Source organism: Sesamum indicum, linkage group LG4 (genome assembly GCF_000512975.1).
Source record: "Sesamum indicum cultivar Zhongzhi No. 13 linkage group LG4, S_indicum_v1.0, whole genome shotgun sequence".
Lineage (NCBI taxonomy): Eukaryota > Viridiplantae > Streptophyta > Magnoliopsida > Lamiales > Pedaliaceae > Sesamum > Sesamum indicum.
Window position 1 is genome coordinate 5,504,710 of NC_026148.1, and position 21,408 is coordinate 5,526,117.

The window sequence follows — 21,408 nt, forward strand, 5'->3', positions numbered from 1 at the left end:
GTTTCAGCCAAGACTCCACATTCTCCACCTGAATCCATGTTGCCGTAAAACGAACCTGTTCCAGGCCAGTCACGCTCATGGTTGCCACTGCAGAGATGACCACCAGTGTCGGACAAAAGCAACACGATAACCAAGTGCATGCTAACAAGCTCCATAAGAATCTATAACACACCTGGCGATCATGTACGGTACTCTTGAAGCAATTGGCTCAATTTGGGAAGTAAACTGATCCCATTGCGACAGATATCCATTAGCATAACAGATATCACCAATGTGAAAGACTATATCATAATTCTTCAAGTCGTCAATGAGCTGCTTGGTAGTGTTGAGGGAGCCTCGTTGAAAGTTATTATACTCGTTCGAACCATCAGCTTCATCCTGCAACAATAAAGCGAGAGCAGAAACACTTCTCAAATAATTATGTAATTGAGCTTTTAAATAGCTGGAAATCAAGTTGCACTATAACATGCTTGTAAACCGATGGCACTTTGATGATATAGAACACTACATGAGTTCATATTCTAGAAAGAAACAAACCTTTCCCATGTCGCCAAAAATGATAACACGTTGTAAGGAGTTTTGACCCGGATATGGAGATGCTTTGAACTGGTAAACACGACTCCAAATGTACGTACCGTTGAGCAATTTATGGCCCAATTTGTAGGTGTACCTGAAAAATCAATAAAAAGGGTCTTTGAAATTTTAGAAACTCATAAGTTTCTCTGCAGGATTATTCAGTTATATTTCTTATAGATATGAATTCACAAGATATTCTAAGAGATATGTTATAATCTAGGAGAATATTGATGATCTATCAGCAGTTCAACTTCATTTCTTGGACGTCGATATATGCAATAAGACACTTAAATAGATAGGTGGGGAAGGGCTAACTAAATGATCTAAAGATCATCCTCCGGAATGGAACATACACTGAGTTAGGCCATAGCTCCTTGAGAAAACCAGTATGAATGAATCCAGGATCACGCCATCCGACAGTTCTTGCTGGGGCACCTGCAAAATCGTAGGCTTGTGTTGGGCATATATCATAAAACTTCACATAGATAACCACTTATTTCTCCAACCATAATTTAAAAAAAAAAAATAGATATGGAAAAGGAAGAAATTCAAATCAGTTTATTGCTTGAAGTTAAAACCAGACAGGAGAAGCTAACACACCGCACATGCTGTTTCGATCAATAGTGAGGGTAACCGCTAAAGAACGTTTCGGTTCTTCTCCTTTCCGACCCCATTCGACGAAAGGCTCTGCTTCATCTATATCATAACCGCTAGTCCATGTTACAGTCATCTGAGTAACACACCACTTGAAATTAGTCATTTGCTCAACTTGTTTATCTGAACCGGTAGTGAAAACATCTAGAAAATTTTCACATAAAACACAATGAGGTGCCGGTGCAATTTGAAGAAATTTTAGCTGTGGAGATTTAAACTCACTTCATTCCATGTCTTTCCCTGTGCTAAACGAGGGTATAGAGGTGCCTTTGGGTTAACAAAGGCAACTGTATTCGACACAGCCACCAGCTTCGGCTGTTGCAAAATAATTAAAGAAAAAAACAGTCAACACGATATTGGCATCCAAGAAATCATCTTCCAAATGTAAAAACTGAGGTGCAATTCTAGAACAGGATAGTACATTTGAGACACCACCAGAAAACAAAGCAACCGAGTAGTCTGATCTCTGGTTAATCAACTGAAGCTTCAAAGATCCTTTGCCTGTGTCTCTGTACTTCGGATTGCTGAAATTTGCAAACTGATACTGCAGGGAGATTGGATTACATATATCAGCCTCTTTTTTGATTTGGAAATAGCATGTTTAGAAGTTATTGATGTAATAAAATCATCGGAAACTATAGATGGACGAAACCTTTATAGGTGCTGTGCACAAATACGGTGGGCCTACTCGTGGATTTTCCGGGGGGCAGGTGGATGAGCTGAGGTATGAATTCCTTAAATAAGGTCAACTCTGTTGTATCACATTTCGAGCTAATTAACAAACCTATAGAGGGTGAATTCTTGAAATGCTCTGTTTTTACCTGATGTTAGCAGGAGAGAATACTCCGATCCAGTCATCAATTGACGGGCTTGAGCTGCTGTATTCTACAGTAATCCATTCCTTGTTCTCCTCCTGTTGAAAACAGTAACGTAAGTCAACAATGAACCATCTAAAATTCAGTTTCATGGCAGTGTTCAACAAACTAGAACCTTACATTGACTCCAAGAAGTGATGGAGTGGCTTTGATATAAGCATTATTATCTAGAGCAATAACGGCCTTCTCGATGGCAATCAGCGAAAGAGGTTGAACCCCGTGTGACCTCACCTCTTCAAGAGTCACGGCAGCCCACAAAACCACCAGTAGGATCAGGAAAACTTTCATTGCACGAGATCTACAAGATCAGGAATCAATGCCAACCGGAGTCAGTAAAAACATACTACTTACCGTCCAAACAATATCTTGTAATAAGACCATAAGTCGGACATCGTACAAACGACAAATGAACAAAACAGATGGAATTTTTCATCGGCCTACATTCCCACCAATTCAATATCCACTACGTCTTAATCGTCTGTCGTTAAAATGGCCAGGGACGCACGAAAACGGATCCACATTCCATATATAGGAACTCGAGAATCATTCACATATACACATGCTTAAGTAACACTTCTGATCAAAATCATTCCACGAGGACGGACGAATAATTATAAATACATTCTATTGAATAAAAGAAAGGTGTGATGAGTGCTGGTGAAATAAAAAACTGCAAGTGGCCATCAAAAGTTCAAACTTATCACCACAAACATGGCATTCTGTTGAATAAAGAAAGGTGTGGTAGGTGCTGGTGTGTGTAACAAACATCTGCAAGTGGACATCAAAAGTTCACCACAAAATATTACCACCTCGGACATCATGATGTCTCTTTCGAACCTAAATATCAAATCCAAATTACAGACTGTTTTCCAGTCTTGTAATAGAAGCAGTGAAGATAAACACAGCAAGAGGGATCTCCACCACACACGCAGGCAGTGAAACTCAACAAATACACATAAAAAAGTAAACTTTACAACATAGCAACCATGAATCAAGAAAAAATGTCCAAATAAACTGCAGAAGTTTGAACTTACCTGAAATAGACAGAACCCTTTAGGCTCTTGGGATAGAAAACTAAGAGTTGACCAAAATCTAACGTTGTACTGATTCTGCTCTCTTTCGTTTATGTCAGTTCTTGATGATATTTGTGGTGAGTAATCGATTGAGTAACAGCTTGAGCAAGAATTGCTGCGGGAGTGGCGATTAAGAATCAGTTTTCTTGCTAAGTCAAATCAACTAATGGAATCTTCAGTGGCACATTCCGCAGCTTTTTGTTGCTAGGAATATTGATAGGCACATTCCCACAATTTCAAGTACTTATTACATGTTTGCCGGTTCACATCACCCTTTCTTGTCCCTTTCTTCCCCCAAAATTTTACTGTTTATTTAAGATACTCTTATTTCTTAAAATTTGATATAATTACGTTTCGATTCCTTATAATTTGAAAAATTATATTTAATACTTTCATATTTTACTTTCATCTAACAAATAAGTCATTTTATTAATTGCAGGTGAGGTAATTTTTTTATGACCAAATAACGCTCATATATCTTCACATGTTAATGCATGTGAGGAGGTATATTTTCACCTTTAGTTGATCATAAAAAGATTTATTTAACATGCAATAAATCAGTAATAAGTCAATTGAGGTAAATTTATTTTGTTAATATAAGTAGATTCAGTAAATTTTGACCAATAGAGGGACTTTTTTGTTATACGAAAGCAAACCTCAGATATGCAATGTATAATTTTCCAAAATCTCATAAAATTTACGTGTAATTACATCAAATCTCAAAAAAGGAAAGTATAATTATCTCTAAAATAAATTGTACAAATACAACATCGAGGGCAAATCTCTAAATAGCGGAACAAAAGACGGATAACACGGCTGCGTAACTCAGTACACAGTCCACCACATGGCCGTATTGTGGCTGGTGTTCTTCATTGACTTCATACTATTTTTCATAATATATATAGTTACAATCTGTACTGGTAGTGTAAATTAAATAGTTTATTTTTAATTTGATTTGAATTATTAATATATTAAATCAAATTTTTAAATTGTAAATATATTAAATAATTTTATATTAAATTTAAATGGATTGAATAATATATCAAATATTACTTAATATTGAACAAATTTGATTTAAATTAATTTTGAGTTGCTTTGCAGCTACTTCAATGAAATAATGCTTTTCAATAATTCACCAACTTGTGATTTATTTATTAGTTCTTTGGCTATTTTTTAATTGTGAATCATTGAGATGCGCAACTGGTCCCATCAGAGGGGGGAAAAAAAACAAACTTGAATCAATACTTTATTTGGTAGAATTTTTCAATACGTTGGGTTTTATTTTTAACTTGTTTTGGTACGTTCTGCGGAGATAGAGAGAAAAAAAATAAAGATAAATAAGTATGTGACAAAAATAATATGTATGTTTGGATTTATTTTTGAAAATAATATAAAATAAGTATGGTATGTTTGATGTTGTTTAGTGAGAGACAAAAACTATTGTTTATTGTCAAATCATGTCTCTTTTATATATATTTATATATATGTCTGAGTATGTATATAATTTTTTTAGTTGTAAGGCCTATAATTAGTATAAACTTATTTTGACAAAAAACAAATGAGGCACTGTTTCAAAATATCTCAAAAGACCACCAAAACTTCCAAAACAAATCAAGGCAAACATTGTCCATATTTTGACCAATCTCAAAGATGAGCCAAAAATAAAACCAAACACTATATTTGATTTTTGTTTTTATCTTTAGAGATAATCAGATTTAAAAATTAATTATATATTTTTTTATTTTCAAATCAACTATTAAATTAAAAATAATAATAAATTAATATGTAGTAGACATCCATATCCGTTATCTCTTATGTATTATCTATCTACTATCTATGATTTCTTAATAGGATTTAATGCAATTTACCCATATATGATATTGTAAATAAGCAAATTACTCTTTTATATAAAAAAAAAAAATAGCAATTTTTTCTCTGTATTTTTTAAAATAAAGCAATTTACATTCCTTACGGGGATAAATTGCTGTATTTTAAAAAATATAAAAGGGTAAATTGCTAATTTTTTTTATACGGGGTAATTTGCACATTTATCATATGATAGAGGGCTAAATTGCATTTTTTTTCCTTTCTTAATATATATATTTGAAGAGGGTCTTTTGCCTAAATCCTTTAATTTGACCAAATAGTAAATTCCTAAAAATTTAAAATATTTTTTAATTGTAAAAATACACATTTAGTAGGTAAATATTAATGGTAATATTAATAATTTTCTTAATTTACTATAACATATATATTCCAAACACCCATATATATTTATGATAATGATTACTTTCATTTTTAATTTCTAAATAAATTTTATGTTAAAATGATTTTTAATTGAAAATCCACCAATGTAACCATATATTTTTAATATCAGTGGGTACTGTTTATTTCTTTTTATTTTCTTGTAATGCAAAACTATTTAATTATGTAATCAAATACATGAATAAATAAAAAAATTAATAATTTTGAAATCATTGATTCAAAATTACTTTCACATGAAAATAATAAAAATATTTAAACTTTTATTTTTTTACATTATTTATATAGTGGTACCAAAATTTGATTTTTGAATATAAAAATAATTCTTATAGTTTTTAAAGTTAATCTCCTATTAATTTTAATCATATTATTTAATTTTTCAATTTCCACATAATGCTAATTTTTTAGAATTTTAATTTTTTTAACTGTTTCAAATTATGGTAATCGATTGTTTCATATTTACGGAGAATATTAAAGATTATTTTCCTTAATTTTCAAACTCACCTTTATAATTTTTCAAACTTTCAGTATTTAGTTTTCAAAATTTATACATTATTAAAATATTTATGATAAATAACAATGCTTAATAAAGAAGAAAGACGTAATTTCTAACAAAATCATAAGATATTTTACTCTTTCCTTATTTGTTCAAAATTTAAATTTGATAAATCTTTATTAATGTCTCTTTATTATGTTAGGTGTATATTTTATTTACAAACACACACACACACACACACATATATACATAGACAAGAAATTATTAGTTATTATCATTGATTTTTAATTTTTTTATTATCAATTTTTGTTTTATAAATTCATTAAATATATGATTTTGTGTTAATTATAATCATTGACTCATACATTTTTTTCATATTTGTTATTTAATTACATAATACTATTTATTGTATAATTAAATTAATTGATAGGTTTAGTAAATTATAATTAGTATCCATATACGTGTAATTCCATGATACGCAGTGGGACAAGTTGTATAGGCTGTGTTGGTCGAGGTCCGTCTGGGACCAGTCTAGCTCAGTGACTTAAGATCAAATACTGAAATTTGGGACCAGCTCAGTGACCTAAGACCACCAAGTTTAGAGTCGGGCTTGTTGAGCCATTTTTTTTTATAAAAAAAATGCATGGCATATAAGTTTTATTTTATTCTCCCACCTAATTATTTTAGTAGTTTTTTATACTTTTCAAACTCTAAAACTTATTATCTTTATTGCTCTACTTCCAAATTTTCAGTACTTTAATTCATGAATACTTTTTGTTTATTTTTTCCAAAGTTTATTTTAAATCTTTTTTAAATTTATTACATCTAAGTTTATTATTGTAAGCTCGTTTGTCAAATTATTATTTAAGTTCACTATATCATCTTAACCATTATTTTTTTTTAATTATGATTTTTTGTGTGATTTAATTTATTATTTATGTATTTTATAATACAACCATAAATTAAGTAATTATTCAAAATAAAACCTCTATTTCACAAACAATAAAAATAAAATAGACACACTCAGACCTGATCCAGGCCAGTTCATAGGTTGGGTCTGGGTTTATAAATGGATCCAATTCGGGCCTATTTCTAGTCCGAGGATCGATCATGAACAGTAGTAGTGGTTGTTCCTGGGCTGGGTTTTTCCTGCTAGTTCGTGCCCGTCCTGAGTCAACCCATCCTACTGTGCACCATGAGTGTATTGTTATCTATATATAAGCATTAATTTTTGTGGTTATATTCTCATTAATAAATATTAATTTTGACTAATAGAGAGACTTATTTGTTATATAGAAGCAAACCTTAGGAATACTAGATATAATATTTCAAACTATAAGAGATCTACGTATAATTACACTATACATCAAGGGAGAAGAGTATAATTATTCCTTAAGTTTGTTGTATATAACCTAAATTATTTTTCATAACAAATCGGATAGATACAAAGACTTAGCAATATTCTCTCCATAATTTTTACCAATCATATATTGACAAAAATCCTCCCGTGTTTTTGGTAAAAGCCATCGAAAATTTCGAGAAATTTATTTCTTGGCCCGAGGCACCTCTAAATCTCCAACACGTGGCAAATAGCAGGAGAGTTTTCGGGGGAAGCTTAGTTGAATATTAGCGTATCATTGACGACGAGAAGATGAGATATGGGTGGAGCTTCCTGGTAGACCGCTGTGCCCCTAAGACGACCTTTCCGTTCAACATACTCTAAGAGGGAACTAAAAGATTTTGTACACAATAAAACAAACCAATGTGAGAAAGGGACCCCTGATGGAGTCCCCTCTTTCGGACAAGAGAGCCAAATTGTTTGCCATTGATCATAAAGGAATACGAGACAGAGGATACACAAAGCATAACAAGGCGAATGAAAGGGGACGGAAAACCTAGCTTAGACATCATCTGTTTTAAAAAGGACCATTCAACTTTATCATACGCCTTGCTAACATCAAGCTTAAGCGCCATCCAAGCCTATTCACCTCGGGTTTTGGTGTTAAGAAAGTGATTAAAATCAAAAGCACATAAAGTGTTATCAGAAATAAGCCGGCTAGGCACAAAAGCTGATGCGGTGGTAGAAATAATCCTATCTAAGAAAACGTTCAATCGGTTAGGCGATGGCTTTTGAAGCAATTTTATAGACCGCATTGCATAATTAATCGGTCGAAATTGTGTAAGAAACTCGGGTGTTTACACGTAGGAATAAGGACTAAATGAGTAAGTTCAAGCCCAGCGGTATTACATAAGAATGCAATAGATTCAACACACAAACAGTGACGTTTCTACCAACTATACGCCAAATTTTTTAAAAAAAATAGACGACATACCACCGGGCTCCAGGAATTTTAAGGGTGCCATTTGGAACAGGGCCCTCACTCATTCTTATTTTAATGATCTTAAACTTCTTTAAGTTTAATTAAAATTGATGGATTGTAATTAAAAAAATATATTACTATGGACTAATTTAAAAAAAATCTTGATTAATTTTCACATAATTCAAAGTTCTTGTAAAATATGATTTAGTTATACTTAAATCACATCCGTTCATAGCACCGGACATACACTTTCATACTATTTGAAAAATAAATAGTTCCTTCATAGAGTTTGAATCAATTACTAGTTTAAGAATGTTCTCTATTCTTTCTTTCTTTTTTTTTTTTTATCACAATTAGGGAACATTGCCTAAAATGAAAACCGACAACAATTATACCAACTTCTTGTAAGATTTAATGTAATTATATGTAATTTTGTTATAATTTAAGAAATTATATCTAATATTCATGATGTTTGTTTTTGTTTAACAAATAGGTTACATCATTAATTAAAATTCACCGAATTTGCTAATATTAGCAAAAATAAATAAATAAATAAAATAAAAATTCATATTTAACACCTGATTAATTTATTACTAACATATTGAAGGCCAGATAATTTTTTTAACCAAAATATTCTTATAAGAGGTGTAAATTTCTCTGACCTGCAATAAATTATTAATAACTAATAAGTCAATTAGGGGATGACTATGGATTTTCATTTATTTATTTTTTCTAGTATCAGCAAATTTTGTGATTTTTTACTAATAGATTGATCTATTTATTAGGCAGAAATAAAAATTAGAGATACTAGATATAATTTTTTTTAAATTATATAAGATTTAAGTATTATTACACCAAATCTGAGAAACTACGTGCAATTCTATATACCAACAAGGAGTTGTCCGGTGATAACAACTTGAATCCAAAAGGTGGATTCTTATCTTTGAGTAGTATTTGAAATCTTAAAATCATACTTATTGGAATTGATTCAATTTTTTTGATTTTGCAATTAATATGATTAATTTCATCCTCAATATGAAATGAAAACATTTGTGTGACTATTTATATATATATATATATGGTTAATTATATTTAGACCTTCTCTAAAACTGTAGTGTTTATATCTGACCCTTTTTCCTTGTGATTTAAATGAAAAATATTGGCGTTGGCAAAAATATCACAAATTTTTAATTTTACCCATCATTTAACATTGTCATGTAATAATTTTGTATTCATAAGAAAAAAAGTGTAATAATGTTAACCTCACTCCATATATAAATTTTATATAATCCCTTTATAAATACAAACATATACATAAAAATATTAAATAAGGGACAAAAATTAAAAATTTATATAATTCTTTTTTGCTAGTCTTAATCCAAACTTTAAGGGAATGAAGTAAGATGTAAACGGAAAATTCTTACACAGGGCATAAATATAATTCAAAATTTGTTTAAAAGCGTAATTTTACATTTTTAAAAAAGTCTACGTATAATTAACCCCATATATATATATATATATATATGCCCCCAACTCTAATCATTCTTATCTTTTAAGCCAACCAACTAGGACTTGGGAGCAGCATGGGCATCGGCTTGCAGTTTTCCAGAAAAAGGTCATAAAGATTGACTTCAACCAAAGCTGCAAATCATAACACATGCAATTGTCCTATCCAGTTTGGACCACCTATCCAAATAAATCAAGTGGATTCCAATTTATTATAATTTTTAAATTTATTTGGGTATATATTACAGTTTCAATAAATTTATATTTGAAATGCAGTTGTGAATAAAATTTCATCGAGTCGAACTCAAGTAGTTTGAATTTTCTACACATAATCTGTCGTTCTTTTTACTAGTTTGAACTTTCTACACATAATCTATCGTTCTTTTTACTAATAGAGTCGTCGAGCCCGAGTAAAACTTCCAATCTAGTGGGAAAAAATGTACTTAAAACTCGATTTTTCATATTCAATGAATGGAGTTCAAACGAGCTTTGAGCGATCATTTTTGAGTGGAAGTGTAGCTTAGCTGCCCATATCTTCAGTAGGTTCACATTATGGCAACATCAAGTACAGGTGTTTACTGGTCTGGAAACAGACAAGAGATGAAGCTTTAGTATCAATGTTTCCGTGTACGAAAGTGACTTTCATACATCAGAAACTTGACTCCTCCTAATAGCAACAAAATTGCAACAGTAAATCGAGAAAGGGAAAGCTACTCATTGTTCATCGAATTCGAATGTAGTTTTTCAGTACCAGATATCTCGTGAGATTTGCACTACAGTAAGAGCAAGAAAACGACCTCGATGAAAGGGTTGTTAAAATCCTAGCTTGTTTCGTCGGACGTGCTGGTTAGTATATGGACTTGAATCTACAGTAATTCTCTGAACGAACATTTACCGTAGTTCTTGAAGGCTTAGCTTTGTTACTGTTACCTGCTTTCAGTGGTAAATATCACTGATCCAATGTGAAAATTTGTTTGAAGAGAGCCCTGAATTCATCTGGCTGTCGAGCGATGAACTAATGTGTAATTGAATAAATAAAATCAGCAAAGGTAGATGTAACAATCATCAAGAACTCAAACCAGCCCAGTTCTTGAAGGCAATCAATGCTTCCATTTTTCTGAAGTTTCTCTTTCTCAAAGTTGACACTTTCAGCTTCTTATGCTTCTCCATGAATGCTTGCTTGTACCTCCACTTATCGACAAATATTTTCATTTCCTGAGATTTCTCCACAACTTGCATAACAGCGTCAAAGAAACCACCCTTGACCAAAGCATATAGAAAAGCGTCGACCAAGCTATGGTCTAATTTGAACCTTTTGTCGCCTTCGGCAGAGATCTTCCTCTTCACCTCATTCCACAGCATTAAGACACTAAAGTATTTTTCTACCACCACATAGCCATTAATGAGTGATAGATATGTCTGCTCGTTTGGTTCAAACTGAAGGAAAATCATCCTCCTGAGAGTCCTCCTTGCATCCTCCAACCTCCCAGCCTTACAGAAAGCGTGAATGATTGAATTCCAATCATGAGTCCCAACTTCAATCCTAGGATCCTCAACAACCTCATCCAAAAAGGCGGCCATCAGCTCAGGCCGATGATGCTCTGTTAGACCCGTCATAATCGTCAAGTAACTTCCTTTCAACTCTTGAATTCTTGCTTCTCTCATGTCACGGAACAGAGAAAATGCTGACTGAAAATCTTGGCAAGACATAGATGATTCTATTAGAGCATCATAGCTACCAACATCCAACCGAAGTCCCAAACTACAAATTTCTGTAACCAATTGTGCAGCTTCAGCTGTTCTTTGCTCTTTGCAATAAGCCTTCAGAATTGGCACATAAACACCTAGTCCAACACAAGCCCCTTGAGCATTCATCTCATCAAGGATTATGTGCGCCTTGTCTAGTAAACCAAGACTAATACAAGCAGTGATAACACCATAACCAAAAGATCTCTCTACCACAACGGATGTAGGTTCAAGCTTCTGAGACTCAATGATCAAATTCGCTAAACTCTTATAATTCTCATTGTGTACGAATCCTTTTACCACTTCATTGCAAGTTTCCTGACTACAACCTCGTCCTTCCGCTTCTTCCAAAACACGTAAAATAGTAGCAGAAACCGATTGAAAATTACCGGACTTCACATATCCACAAATCAAATTATGAATAAACTTCTGCTTATCAGAAACACCAAGCCTACCTATCAAACCCTCTAACTCAATCACCTTCTCATTTAGCCCCTTAACTGCATACAAATACGCAAGCAATCCGAAACTATTTTCATCAGGCCTAACGCCCAAAACCGACATAGTTTCAACCACTTTCTCAGCATCAACAACTGATTCAACCTCACGACAGTAATGCTCCAAGGCAGCATTACAAGCAGCCAAATCAGGCTTCATATAGTCCACCTTCTCATCAAAAGCAATCCTACAACACTCATGGAAAACACCCAAAAAAGCAGCAAAGCTCCCATTTTTCCTACATATGTCAACAAGAACACCGCCCCACATACCAAAAGGCATGAAAAACCTATTCTTGAACATGCTTTTCACCAATGCAAAAGCAGGGGCGGCAGTGTCTGCAATCCTCATGGAATCCAAAAGGGTCTTCACGCTTTGATATTCTAACAAAGACGGATTCTTTTCCAACACGAAAACAACTGATGCAAATGCTCTCTTGAGATTGTGAGTGTCAGGAAGCGACGACAAGTGAGTAATTAAAGAGTTGGTGAGGGGCTTACTGGGGAGAGATGAGCAGCTGGTGAGCGTCTTGAACGACTTCCACGCCTCATCGGTGCTGTTCGTGCAAAGGGACTCCTCAAGGGTGGCTTCAAGATTGGATTTTTGGGCTTCGGAAAAGGAATTCGAAGTGGGCTTTTGATGGGGATTCGGTGTAATTGCTTCTTGTGGCTGAGTGGTTCTTTTGAGTGAAAAAATTGAAGGTTGCAGGAACGAGTAAAGGGTCGGAATTTCTGGTTCTGATGAAAAAGATCGTCTTGAAAGCAAGAACAGAGCTCTCTTCTGCATTTCTCTTCCCCACTCTCCTCTCGCCATCGACGCCGGAGCGGCGAGTAGTTATAGCTTATGATCTCGTAACCGATATATATGAAAATAAAAGAACCCTACAACCAAAGCTGGAATAGCTCAGTTGGTTAGAGCGTGTGGCTGTTAACCACAAGGTCGGAGGTTCAAGCCCTCCTTCTAGCGATAACTAATTTTCCTTTATAATTGTTTTTCCTATTTAACATAGTATTTTTTTCCTTATTGTTTTTATTTTTTTCCCCTTTAAATTAATTGATTGTTTTATTATTAAACTTCTTCTATTTTATAATAAGATGAATTTTATTTTAATGTAATTATTTTAATTTGTATTGATTTTTGTGCACTTTAAGGGGTTTTGGACATTCGATTATATGGTTGTTTTAATAGTTTCTAATTTTGTACTATAAATAAATTGTAAAAAAGAGTTAAACAATAATAAAAATTGAAAGAAACCAAAATGTAAAAGTTGAAAGAAAAAACTAATTATCATTTATAATTCTACCAATAAATTATAAAAATTTGCAGTACGGGTGTCTGTTTAATAAAATCAAATAAAAAATTCAATATGTCAAAATAATGTAACGAATACTCAACTAGAAAATCGAACGAATTTCGGTTCCATGTGTTTTTAACCCAATTAACCGAATTTAAAAAAAATCCTAAATCTAATTAAAATAATTATTATGATTACTTGATTGTTAAATTAATTAAATTTAGATATTTTATAAATAAATCTGATATTCAATATACATATAATTTTTAATTTATTATACTTTTATATAAAACTAGTAAAATGCACACTCATAGCGTGTGAAGCATAAATATTTTCTGAGAAATATATATTAAATTCATTTAGAATCTCATAGAAAAATTCAATAAATTATTTAATATTTTATTTTTACAATAATAGATTGCAAAAAATAACAAATAATAGTAAATAAATTATGCAAATTTTTAAATATTTTTAATTATTCATAATATTTACACACTAAAAATATTTGTGCTTCTAATTTTTTCATCAATACATTATTTTGTTCCGCGCCATTCTTAAACCATATTATGTGTATTGGTCCTTTGCATAGGCACAATACTATACACATAAAAATGCTTGATTGACATTTGCATTTGCTTTAGGATAATTACATTCCCCTTCTCTAAAATTTAGTGTAATTACATTTCGATCTCCTATATTTGAAAAATTATTTAGTATTCTTGAAATTTGCTTCCGTCTAACAAATAAGTCCCTCCATTAATCAAAATTCACCGAAATTTATGATATTAACAAAAAAAAAAAATTATATTTAGCCTCAATTGACTTATTATTAACTTATTGCATGTCAAATAAATATTTTTTTGATCAAATTATCCTCATACATGTTCATGGTTTAATACATGTGATGAGGTATGTCTTTACCATTATAAGGGTAGTTTACTCCGAGAAAAATTATTTGACCTGCAATAAGTCAGTAATAAGTTATTTGAGGGTAAATATTAATTTTCGTTCAGTTTTCTTATTAATATTAACAAATTCAGTGAATTTTGACTAACGAAGAGACTTATTTGTTACATGAAAGCAAACCTCAAGTTTACGTATAATTACATCAAACATTAGGAGAGGAGAGTGTAATTATCCCTTCCCTTTATAATTATTCATCTCGATGTGAACTATTAATTTTATATAGTAGTTATCTTTTTATTTTTATTTAATATTTTATATAGTAGTGAATTTTATTTAATCTTTTTATCTGATAAATATTTAGATCTTCATTTGCAATTTAAAACGAAGAAGCCATCTTTATATTTGATTAAAAAAATCGAAAATTAGATGCACATAAAAAATTTTATTTTTTGTATTTTGGAATATGATAATTATATATATATATATATATATTTATGTATGAGCCGGACTTCTGTAGGTTATATGATAAAATATTTAGAGAAGATGAATGGCATTTATTTCTATTACATCTTTTAAATGGATAATATCAATTCATTTTTTAGAAGAAAAAATCAATGTTTTATCTTTTAATTGCAACGATATGTAAAATAATATTGTTATTGATGTGGTTTTGGTTAACGGATGATATGGAAATTTTACCCTCGAAATAATAATCATAAGGTGAAATTAGTTCTCAGATAGAGAATTTTTAAAGGGAAGGTGTATTGAATGGTCAAATTAATGAACAGTAAATTTGGTATAAAAAATAATATTTTGAATATTTATAGTGATGCTGAAAATTGTGTAGTGTGGTAGAATGTACGTACTTAGTGCGTGGCTTATATATATAAAAATTACTTCTTTACTCTTATAAATTAATATTTATTACTCACATACACATTATATTGCCCCCACTCTTGTAAATATTATGTTCGAGAGTAAGCAATCTGCCAAGAAAAAGTCAGTTAAGATTGATCATATGATCGCTAAAAAATATGGCCATCCACTTTGATATCCACCAACTCAGCAACAATTGTCAATTGAGATTGTGTGCAACCGTTCCCCAATAGTTGGTTGGCAGTATGCGCTACATTGTAAAAATAGTCTACCAACCCTAACTCATAATCATAGGCGCCATTGACAAAATAATATGAAGAAGGACCGACATCAACAGAGCAGGACCTCATACCATCATCAGGCACAACATCGTGTGAAGAAGAAAAATAACACGGCCCAACTGCATCAAAAATCATCCGCTGGCCCAATCCATATGTTGTTGATCACCCCAATGTGAATAATTATCCTCCACATGGGCAGCTGGGTTTTGCTCCTCAGGTAATAGAAGGACAGTCAAAGTACTCCTGTACCCTATCCTCGCCATAAGAAGTCCAATTATGATATGACAGAAACCCTCACATACAAAGGTGATAATTGACATCGTCGGGTGTTCTCAACTTTGTGTTTTTGCATTTTCGGCAAGGGCACCTAATTTTGTTTCATCCTTATGTCCATGCTGACCATTTGCCCATTTTATGAAAGTTTTAAGCCCATTTTCAAACTCCAAAATCAGACCTGCCCTCTCTCGGAGGTTCTCATTATACATCCATCTCCTCAATTCTCGTAACGTGATGATATATATATCACTGTATTCACACCTAAATATATATATATATATATATATCCAATTAATTTTCTAATTTGACGACCTACATATTTATAAATATTACAGTGCTATGTACACTATTTAGGATAATACATTTAATTAACATGATATAAGATTAATAAAAAATTATAAAACTAAAATAAGTAAACTACAATTAATTTAATTAAACACAATAAAGTATTAAATTAGTCTTTGTTACCTAGTCAATCAACTTAACTGATGATCAACACTAGTTGATGGTCCAAAATTCGAGTAATAATATACAAGCTAATCAAATATATATGCACGAAAATCAAAATGTTGAGAGTGTGTGTAGTTAGTATAAGAATTTTTACAACAAATGAAATAAAATGCATATATATATATATATATACAAGTTGTTTTGTAACGGCTTTTAACGGCTTTTGAAACGCCCAAGATAGCCGTTGAAAACTATCCGCTAGAAAGTGTAGTCGTTATTTTATAACGGCTCTTATAAAAAAAATAGTTCCTAATGTGATGGTTCTTGTAACACTATCTTTTCGTATACTCTGCAACGATTTTTGCCATTGCCATTGTAATGACTGATTATTTGATCAAATATTCATTATAAAAATAGATAATCGTTAGAAAAACCATAGCAAAACAGTAACAACCTACAAATTGTATGGTTTTAAGCACACATAAAATTTGTAACGATTTTTATAATGATTTTTGGCCGTTACAAAAAAATTACTTTCATTATCCTCTCAATAATGTCAGCAAGTCCACTCCGTTATAAAGCCGTTACAAAGACCGTGTGTATTGGAACAACCATTTGGCCGTTCCAAAAAAGCCGTTACAAATCCCCCCATTTTTTGTAGTGTTTGTTTCCTCTAAGGATCCTTGGAAGGAAAGATTTTTTTATGTTAGAGACGATGGTCGGGGGTTGGTCTCGAAATGGAGCAGTTCGCCCATCAAGACACGCATCATAAAGAGTTGGGAAAACTTCGCCATAGTTTTATGGCAATGGGGCTATTTAGCCACATGATTGACATTACGCACTATTTTTCATCTAGTATTTACTTGGAATTGTCATGCGATGTTTAAATTATTTCAATATGCCTTTCATATATTTCGCTTAAATGTGTTAGGTTTTGCTTGGATTTTGCCTTTCGCTTTATTAATCTATCCCTTGTTTTCAAGCAAGAAGCTTGAGATCGACGCCATGCTTGCGAGGAAGGCGACCATAAGAGAATAATAGAAAGGTGAGCAAGAGTTAGCCCAACTGTAGGTGGGAAGCTCTGTGCCTGCGGCTCCCTAGAGTCTCTACAGGAACGACCACTCTAGCCCTCTCCGCACAACTTAGGTGGTCGGTCCTTCTCCGCCGCAAAAGAGGCCTCGGGGGGGTCCCTTCGGTGCACAGGGTGATGCATGTGTTGTTTTTCTACTTGGGATGACTATTCCATCTCGTATGTCTCGTCTTAAAAATATGAATGTTTTCTATCTTTTTGACATCATGACTTTTCAATAGTTTCATTTTGATATATGTCTTATTAATTAAAATTACATGTAAATGTAGAAATCATATTTTACAGAATAAATCTGCTTGTGTGGTAGACACTGTGCTCTTGATTTGACTATTGCATACTAAACTTTAGGTATGATGGATTTGACCGTGTATACGATGCTGCAAGATGCATAATCATGATAATGACTTGTTTGATTATACATAATATCATTTGGGTCAGCTCAAGGTTAAGATAGCAAAACTGAGGACGCAATTGTTGGAGCCCCCAAAAGTATGCAACTTCTTTCATTTCTTCTTGTTGTGTCAATATGTGAATGGTTGCTTGCACAGAAAGTTATTCTAATAGATTCATCTTCCAAGATTCTTTTCAATTATAATAATTCAATCCTTTTAAGTGCTTTTGTATTCTGATTCAGAAGCCCCATCATATGAGTTCACCACGCTAACTTGCATTCTGGGCATTCTTCACTACAATGATGCTAAAATACAGCTCCTTGATCTTCCTGGAGTTATAAAAGGTGCATCTGAAGGAAAGGGGCGTGGTACCAAGGTAAAGGTTTTGACTATAATAGATGATAAACTAGATGTGATGCTTGGTGAAACTGACTTGACATTTGGAGGATATTATATGCCTTAAAGGAGCTTCTTGAGTATGGTTTTAGGTTATTGCAGTCGCCAAATCAACACATCTTGTGTTGATGGTTTTGGATGCTTCCAAAGTAAGTGGTAGTGTTGTCAGTTTCTATTGGATGATTGAAGAAGTCCTGTTAGAATGTTTGTAACATTTTACATGTCACTTTCTCCTGGTACTTGTTTAAAACATGAGTAAGGTTTGTAACCTTGCCTGATAAGAGTTTTGAGTTTGGACTCTTTTGAGTCAGATCTACGAAAGTTATATTTAGGTAATATTGTCCTTAAGACTTCACAGGGAATGAAACCAGTTGCTGAACGGAAGAGGGAATAGAACCTTTTAGTAGTAGTCAACAAGGATTCACTTTGTGAGAAGATAATGTCATGAATGCTAGAATGTTCCAGAAAGAGTATCTTTTCCTCCTTCCTCCCATGCATTGTAAAACTCTTAAAAGTATGAGTCTTTTCTATCTTTTTCACATTATAATTTTTCGATAGTTTCATTCTTGTAGATGCCTTATTAATTAAAATTACGTGTAAACTTAGCAATCTTATTTTGTAGACTAAATCTGCTTGTCCGGTAGATAGTGTGCTCTTGCATGCTTGGACTTAGGTCGAAGTTCCTCACTTTTACAACCCTTTGACAACAGCATTGTGACCACGTGGTAAAATTTGATGAATACAGTTGTTGTAGGAGGGAACAAAACCTTCCAGTGAAAACAGTTGCTGATAAGACTTGGCAGGGAATGAAATAGTTGCTCAATGAAGGGGGAAGCAAACCTTGGGGCTCCAGTCCACAAGGATTCACTTTACACATTGAGAACATCATAGCTTGCCAGGGAATGAAAACTGTTGCTGAATGAAGGAGGGAACACAACCTTCCAGTGCCAGTCAACAAGGATTCACTTTACACGGTGAGAATGTTCTGTTATCTCTCTTTCTCATCTGAATTGGATTAATCAACAAATTGAAAATTTAATTTAATGTATTATTTTCTTACCATTCATTTTGGTTTTGCTTAAAGCCTATTGAGCAGAGGAAGTTCAACCCATTGTTACATTATTGTATTTACTTGTTTTAAATTTTATTTGTATTTCGAAGAGGCACTTCTAATAAAAAAAGATTGATAATGTTTTATTGGTGATATTATAATATTTATCCTTTAGTAGGTTTTGTTATTTATGAAATTTTTAGCCTTAATATTTTATGTTTGTGGTTCATGCACGATTTTATTATTAAAAGGAGTACTAGGTTATCATTCACAATATTTATGTACAATATAGTTATAGACTATGTAATTTTTATTCATCAGAATATTGTTCATTACTCAGTGCTGGATCGAGTAGTAGAATAGGGGTAAACCTTTCATTTTATTGATGGCTCCTTTATGCTTTTTATTATTAGCGTCAGCATGTTTCTACTTCTCTCTGCACAGATCTCTTAATTGCAGTTTTATCTTGTTGTTGTTGCTTTTTTAGTGTTAGGTGATACATAAATGAAAATCTATACAAGTTTGTGAATGTACGTGCCTTCAACATGTTTATGAAATATGATATTGCCTGCGCCTCGTGGAGTAGGTGAGTAAGTGGATATTTTTCACATATATAATCAATAACTAGGCATGCTTATATATCCTTATATGTGAAAGGTTTACCCTAATTTCCTAGAAGATGGGAGTGTAGGATAGGTGATAAATGTTTCTTGTTGTCTTCTGTCTCTTTATTTTTGTTCAGTGTAATTATTTTACTAATGGGATCAAGAGAAGTCTTTAGGTATCAAATCCTACTTTACTCTTCTTTTTGTCAATTGGGAGTCAGGTTATTAACTTCTTTTTTTTCATCCAAAACACTGAGGTGGAGTTACTATTAACTTCTTAAATTATCTATAGATAGTTGAGAGAAACTATAACTGCTAATTCGTTTTGTATGACCGACTTTATAGACTAATTTTATTTTCAAAAGTATTTTTCCCATCCTTTTCACTTACTTTCTGTTCAAAGATTTTGTTAATTATATTAGAATATGTTTAACATAATTAGTAAAAAAAATTTAACTTTTGTAAATAAATTACAAAGGATGTAGTTAGAAATTTCACCAATGGGGTATTATATGAAAGAATGATGTATAGTGGAAGATCCTATGTTAATTGTGGATGTTGGTTTTCGATGAGATTTTTTTTTTTGGAAAAATGTAATCTTCATAAATGTGTAAAATTATAGTACCACAACGCTCTCATCTAGGCACTATCCTCAATAGGCCAAGGAATACGCCATTGTCTGTATAATGCACGTGTACTCACAGAACTAGCTAACTCAATGCTAATTATTTGGTGCCGAATATCCTCTACAATTAACCTAGCCAATATCAAAGGCAGTCTCTCCTCATGTTCGAATCTTCTCATATTCCGCTCCTTGCATATATGATAAATGCACGAGCCAAGTAATGCACGGTAGGCAACATTGATGATGTGCTTCCCTCTCCATTTTTTCGTCCCCCAATCAATATCCCTTGCCCAATCCCTATTGGGCCAAGGGAACCGGGTAAGCTATCGATGAGATTTTTCGGACGTAATGTGTCGAACATCAACATAATTCAGCAAAGAGAACTCCCACTTGCCAATGAAGCTAAAAAGAAAGAACTCATACACATCCATCAAAGCAATTGAAAATAACTTATACTTTTGAATTGTCAAGTGAAGTGTGATTACTCGCATCATCTCATTCAGGAATGCATCTGCACAAGAGAACTCATATCTTATGTTATTCATATTAATAGTACAATTTATTATGGAGGTGAAAGTGACTGTTTTTATCTAATATGTGGATCGATTTCATCAATGATGTCACATAACTCTTCTGTGTTGTATGCAGGATTTTGACTGTTGTTTGTGGATGACTTCTAATTGCACATTTATTGTATTTCTTTTGTTATTCTTTTATCTTTTTATTTATGAATAATATGCACTTTGAAATCTATTGATATATTAATTATCAATCATTTTTTAAGAAAAGAATAAATTGACTAGAATATTTGTGTCTAATTATATATCAATAGTAACTATTAGGGAAAAGTATTATTTTAGTCCGTTAAGCATGCCTAATTTTAATTTTAGCCCGATAACTATGTCCATTTTTATTTAGGTCAGTAACTTACGAAATTGCTTGTTTTTAGTCCTCTGACAGATTTTCGGACAATTTTACCCCTATGCAATTTTTGAAAGGCAGTTGCAGTTTTAGTCCATATGCACTCATAGGGGTAAAATTGTCCGAAAATCTGCTAGAGGACTAAAAGTAAGCAATTTCGTAAGTTACTGGACCTAAACAGAAATGGACATAGTTATCGGACTAAATTAAAATTAGGCATACTTAACGGACTAAAATA

General features: G+C 32.4%; 2 protein-coding genes, 1 long non-coding RNA gene and 1 other non-coding gene across 4 annotated transcripts in view; 2 read left to right on the forward strand and 2 right to left on the reverse strand.

The window, feature by feature from the left end:
- The window catches only part of LOC105160104 (probable inactive purple acid phosphatase 1), a 4,633-nt gene extending 1,220 nt beyond the window's left edge, over positions 1 to 3,413 (reverse strand). The window contains 11 exon segments of the mRNA XM_020693441.1: positions 1 to 87; positions 173 to 378; positions 538 to 670; positions 930 to 1,011; positions 1,177 to 1,306; positions 1,453 to 1,545; positions 1,652 to 1,774; positions 1,883 to 1,949; positions 2,052 to 2,143; positions 2,226 to 2,403; positions 3,140 to 3,413. The exon segment at positions 1 to 87 is cut by the window's left edge and continues 57 nt beyond it. Of these exon segments, the coding sequence (XP_020549100.1) occupies positions 1 to 87; positions 173 to 378; positions 538 to 670; positions 930 to 1,011; positions 1,177 to 1,306; positions 1,453 to 1,545; positions 1,652 to 1,774; positions 1,883 to 1,949; positions 2,052 to 2,143; positions 2,226 to 2,393 (1,181 nt within the window). The 5' untranslated portion in view covers positions 2,394 to 2,403; positions 3,140 to 3,413.
- Positions 10,314 to 12,835, reverse strand: LOC105160100 (pentatricopeptide repeat-containing protein At1g69290). The gene has a single exon (XM_011077366.2). The coding sequence runs from the start codon at positions 12,818 to 12,820 to the stop codon at positions 10,829 to 10,831; it is 1,992 nt and encodes a 663-aa protein (XP_011075668.1). The 5' UTR covers positions 12,821 to 12,835; the 3' UTR covers positions 10,314 to 10,828.
- Positions 12,900 to 12,973, forward strand: TRNAN-GUU. The gene has a single exon. It is a non-coding gene; the product is annotated as a tRNA-Asn (tRNA).
- Positions 16,625 to 19,172, forward strand: LOC110011909. Its single transcript, XR_002286997.1, has 3 exons — positions 16,625 to 17,669; positions 17,815 to 17,948; positions 18,714 to 19,172. It is a non-coding gene; the product is annotated as an uncharacterized LOC110011909 (long non-coding RNA).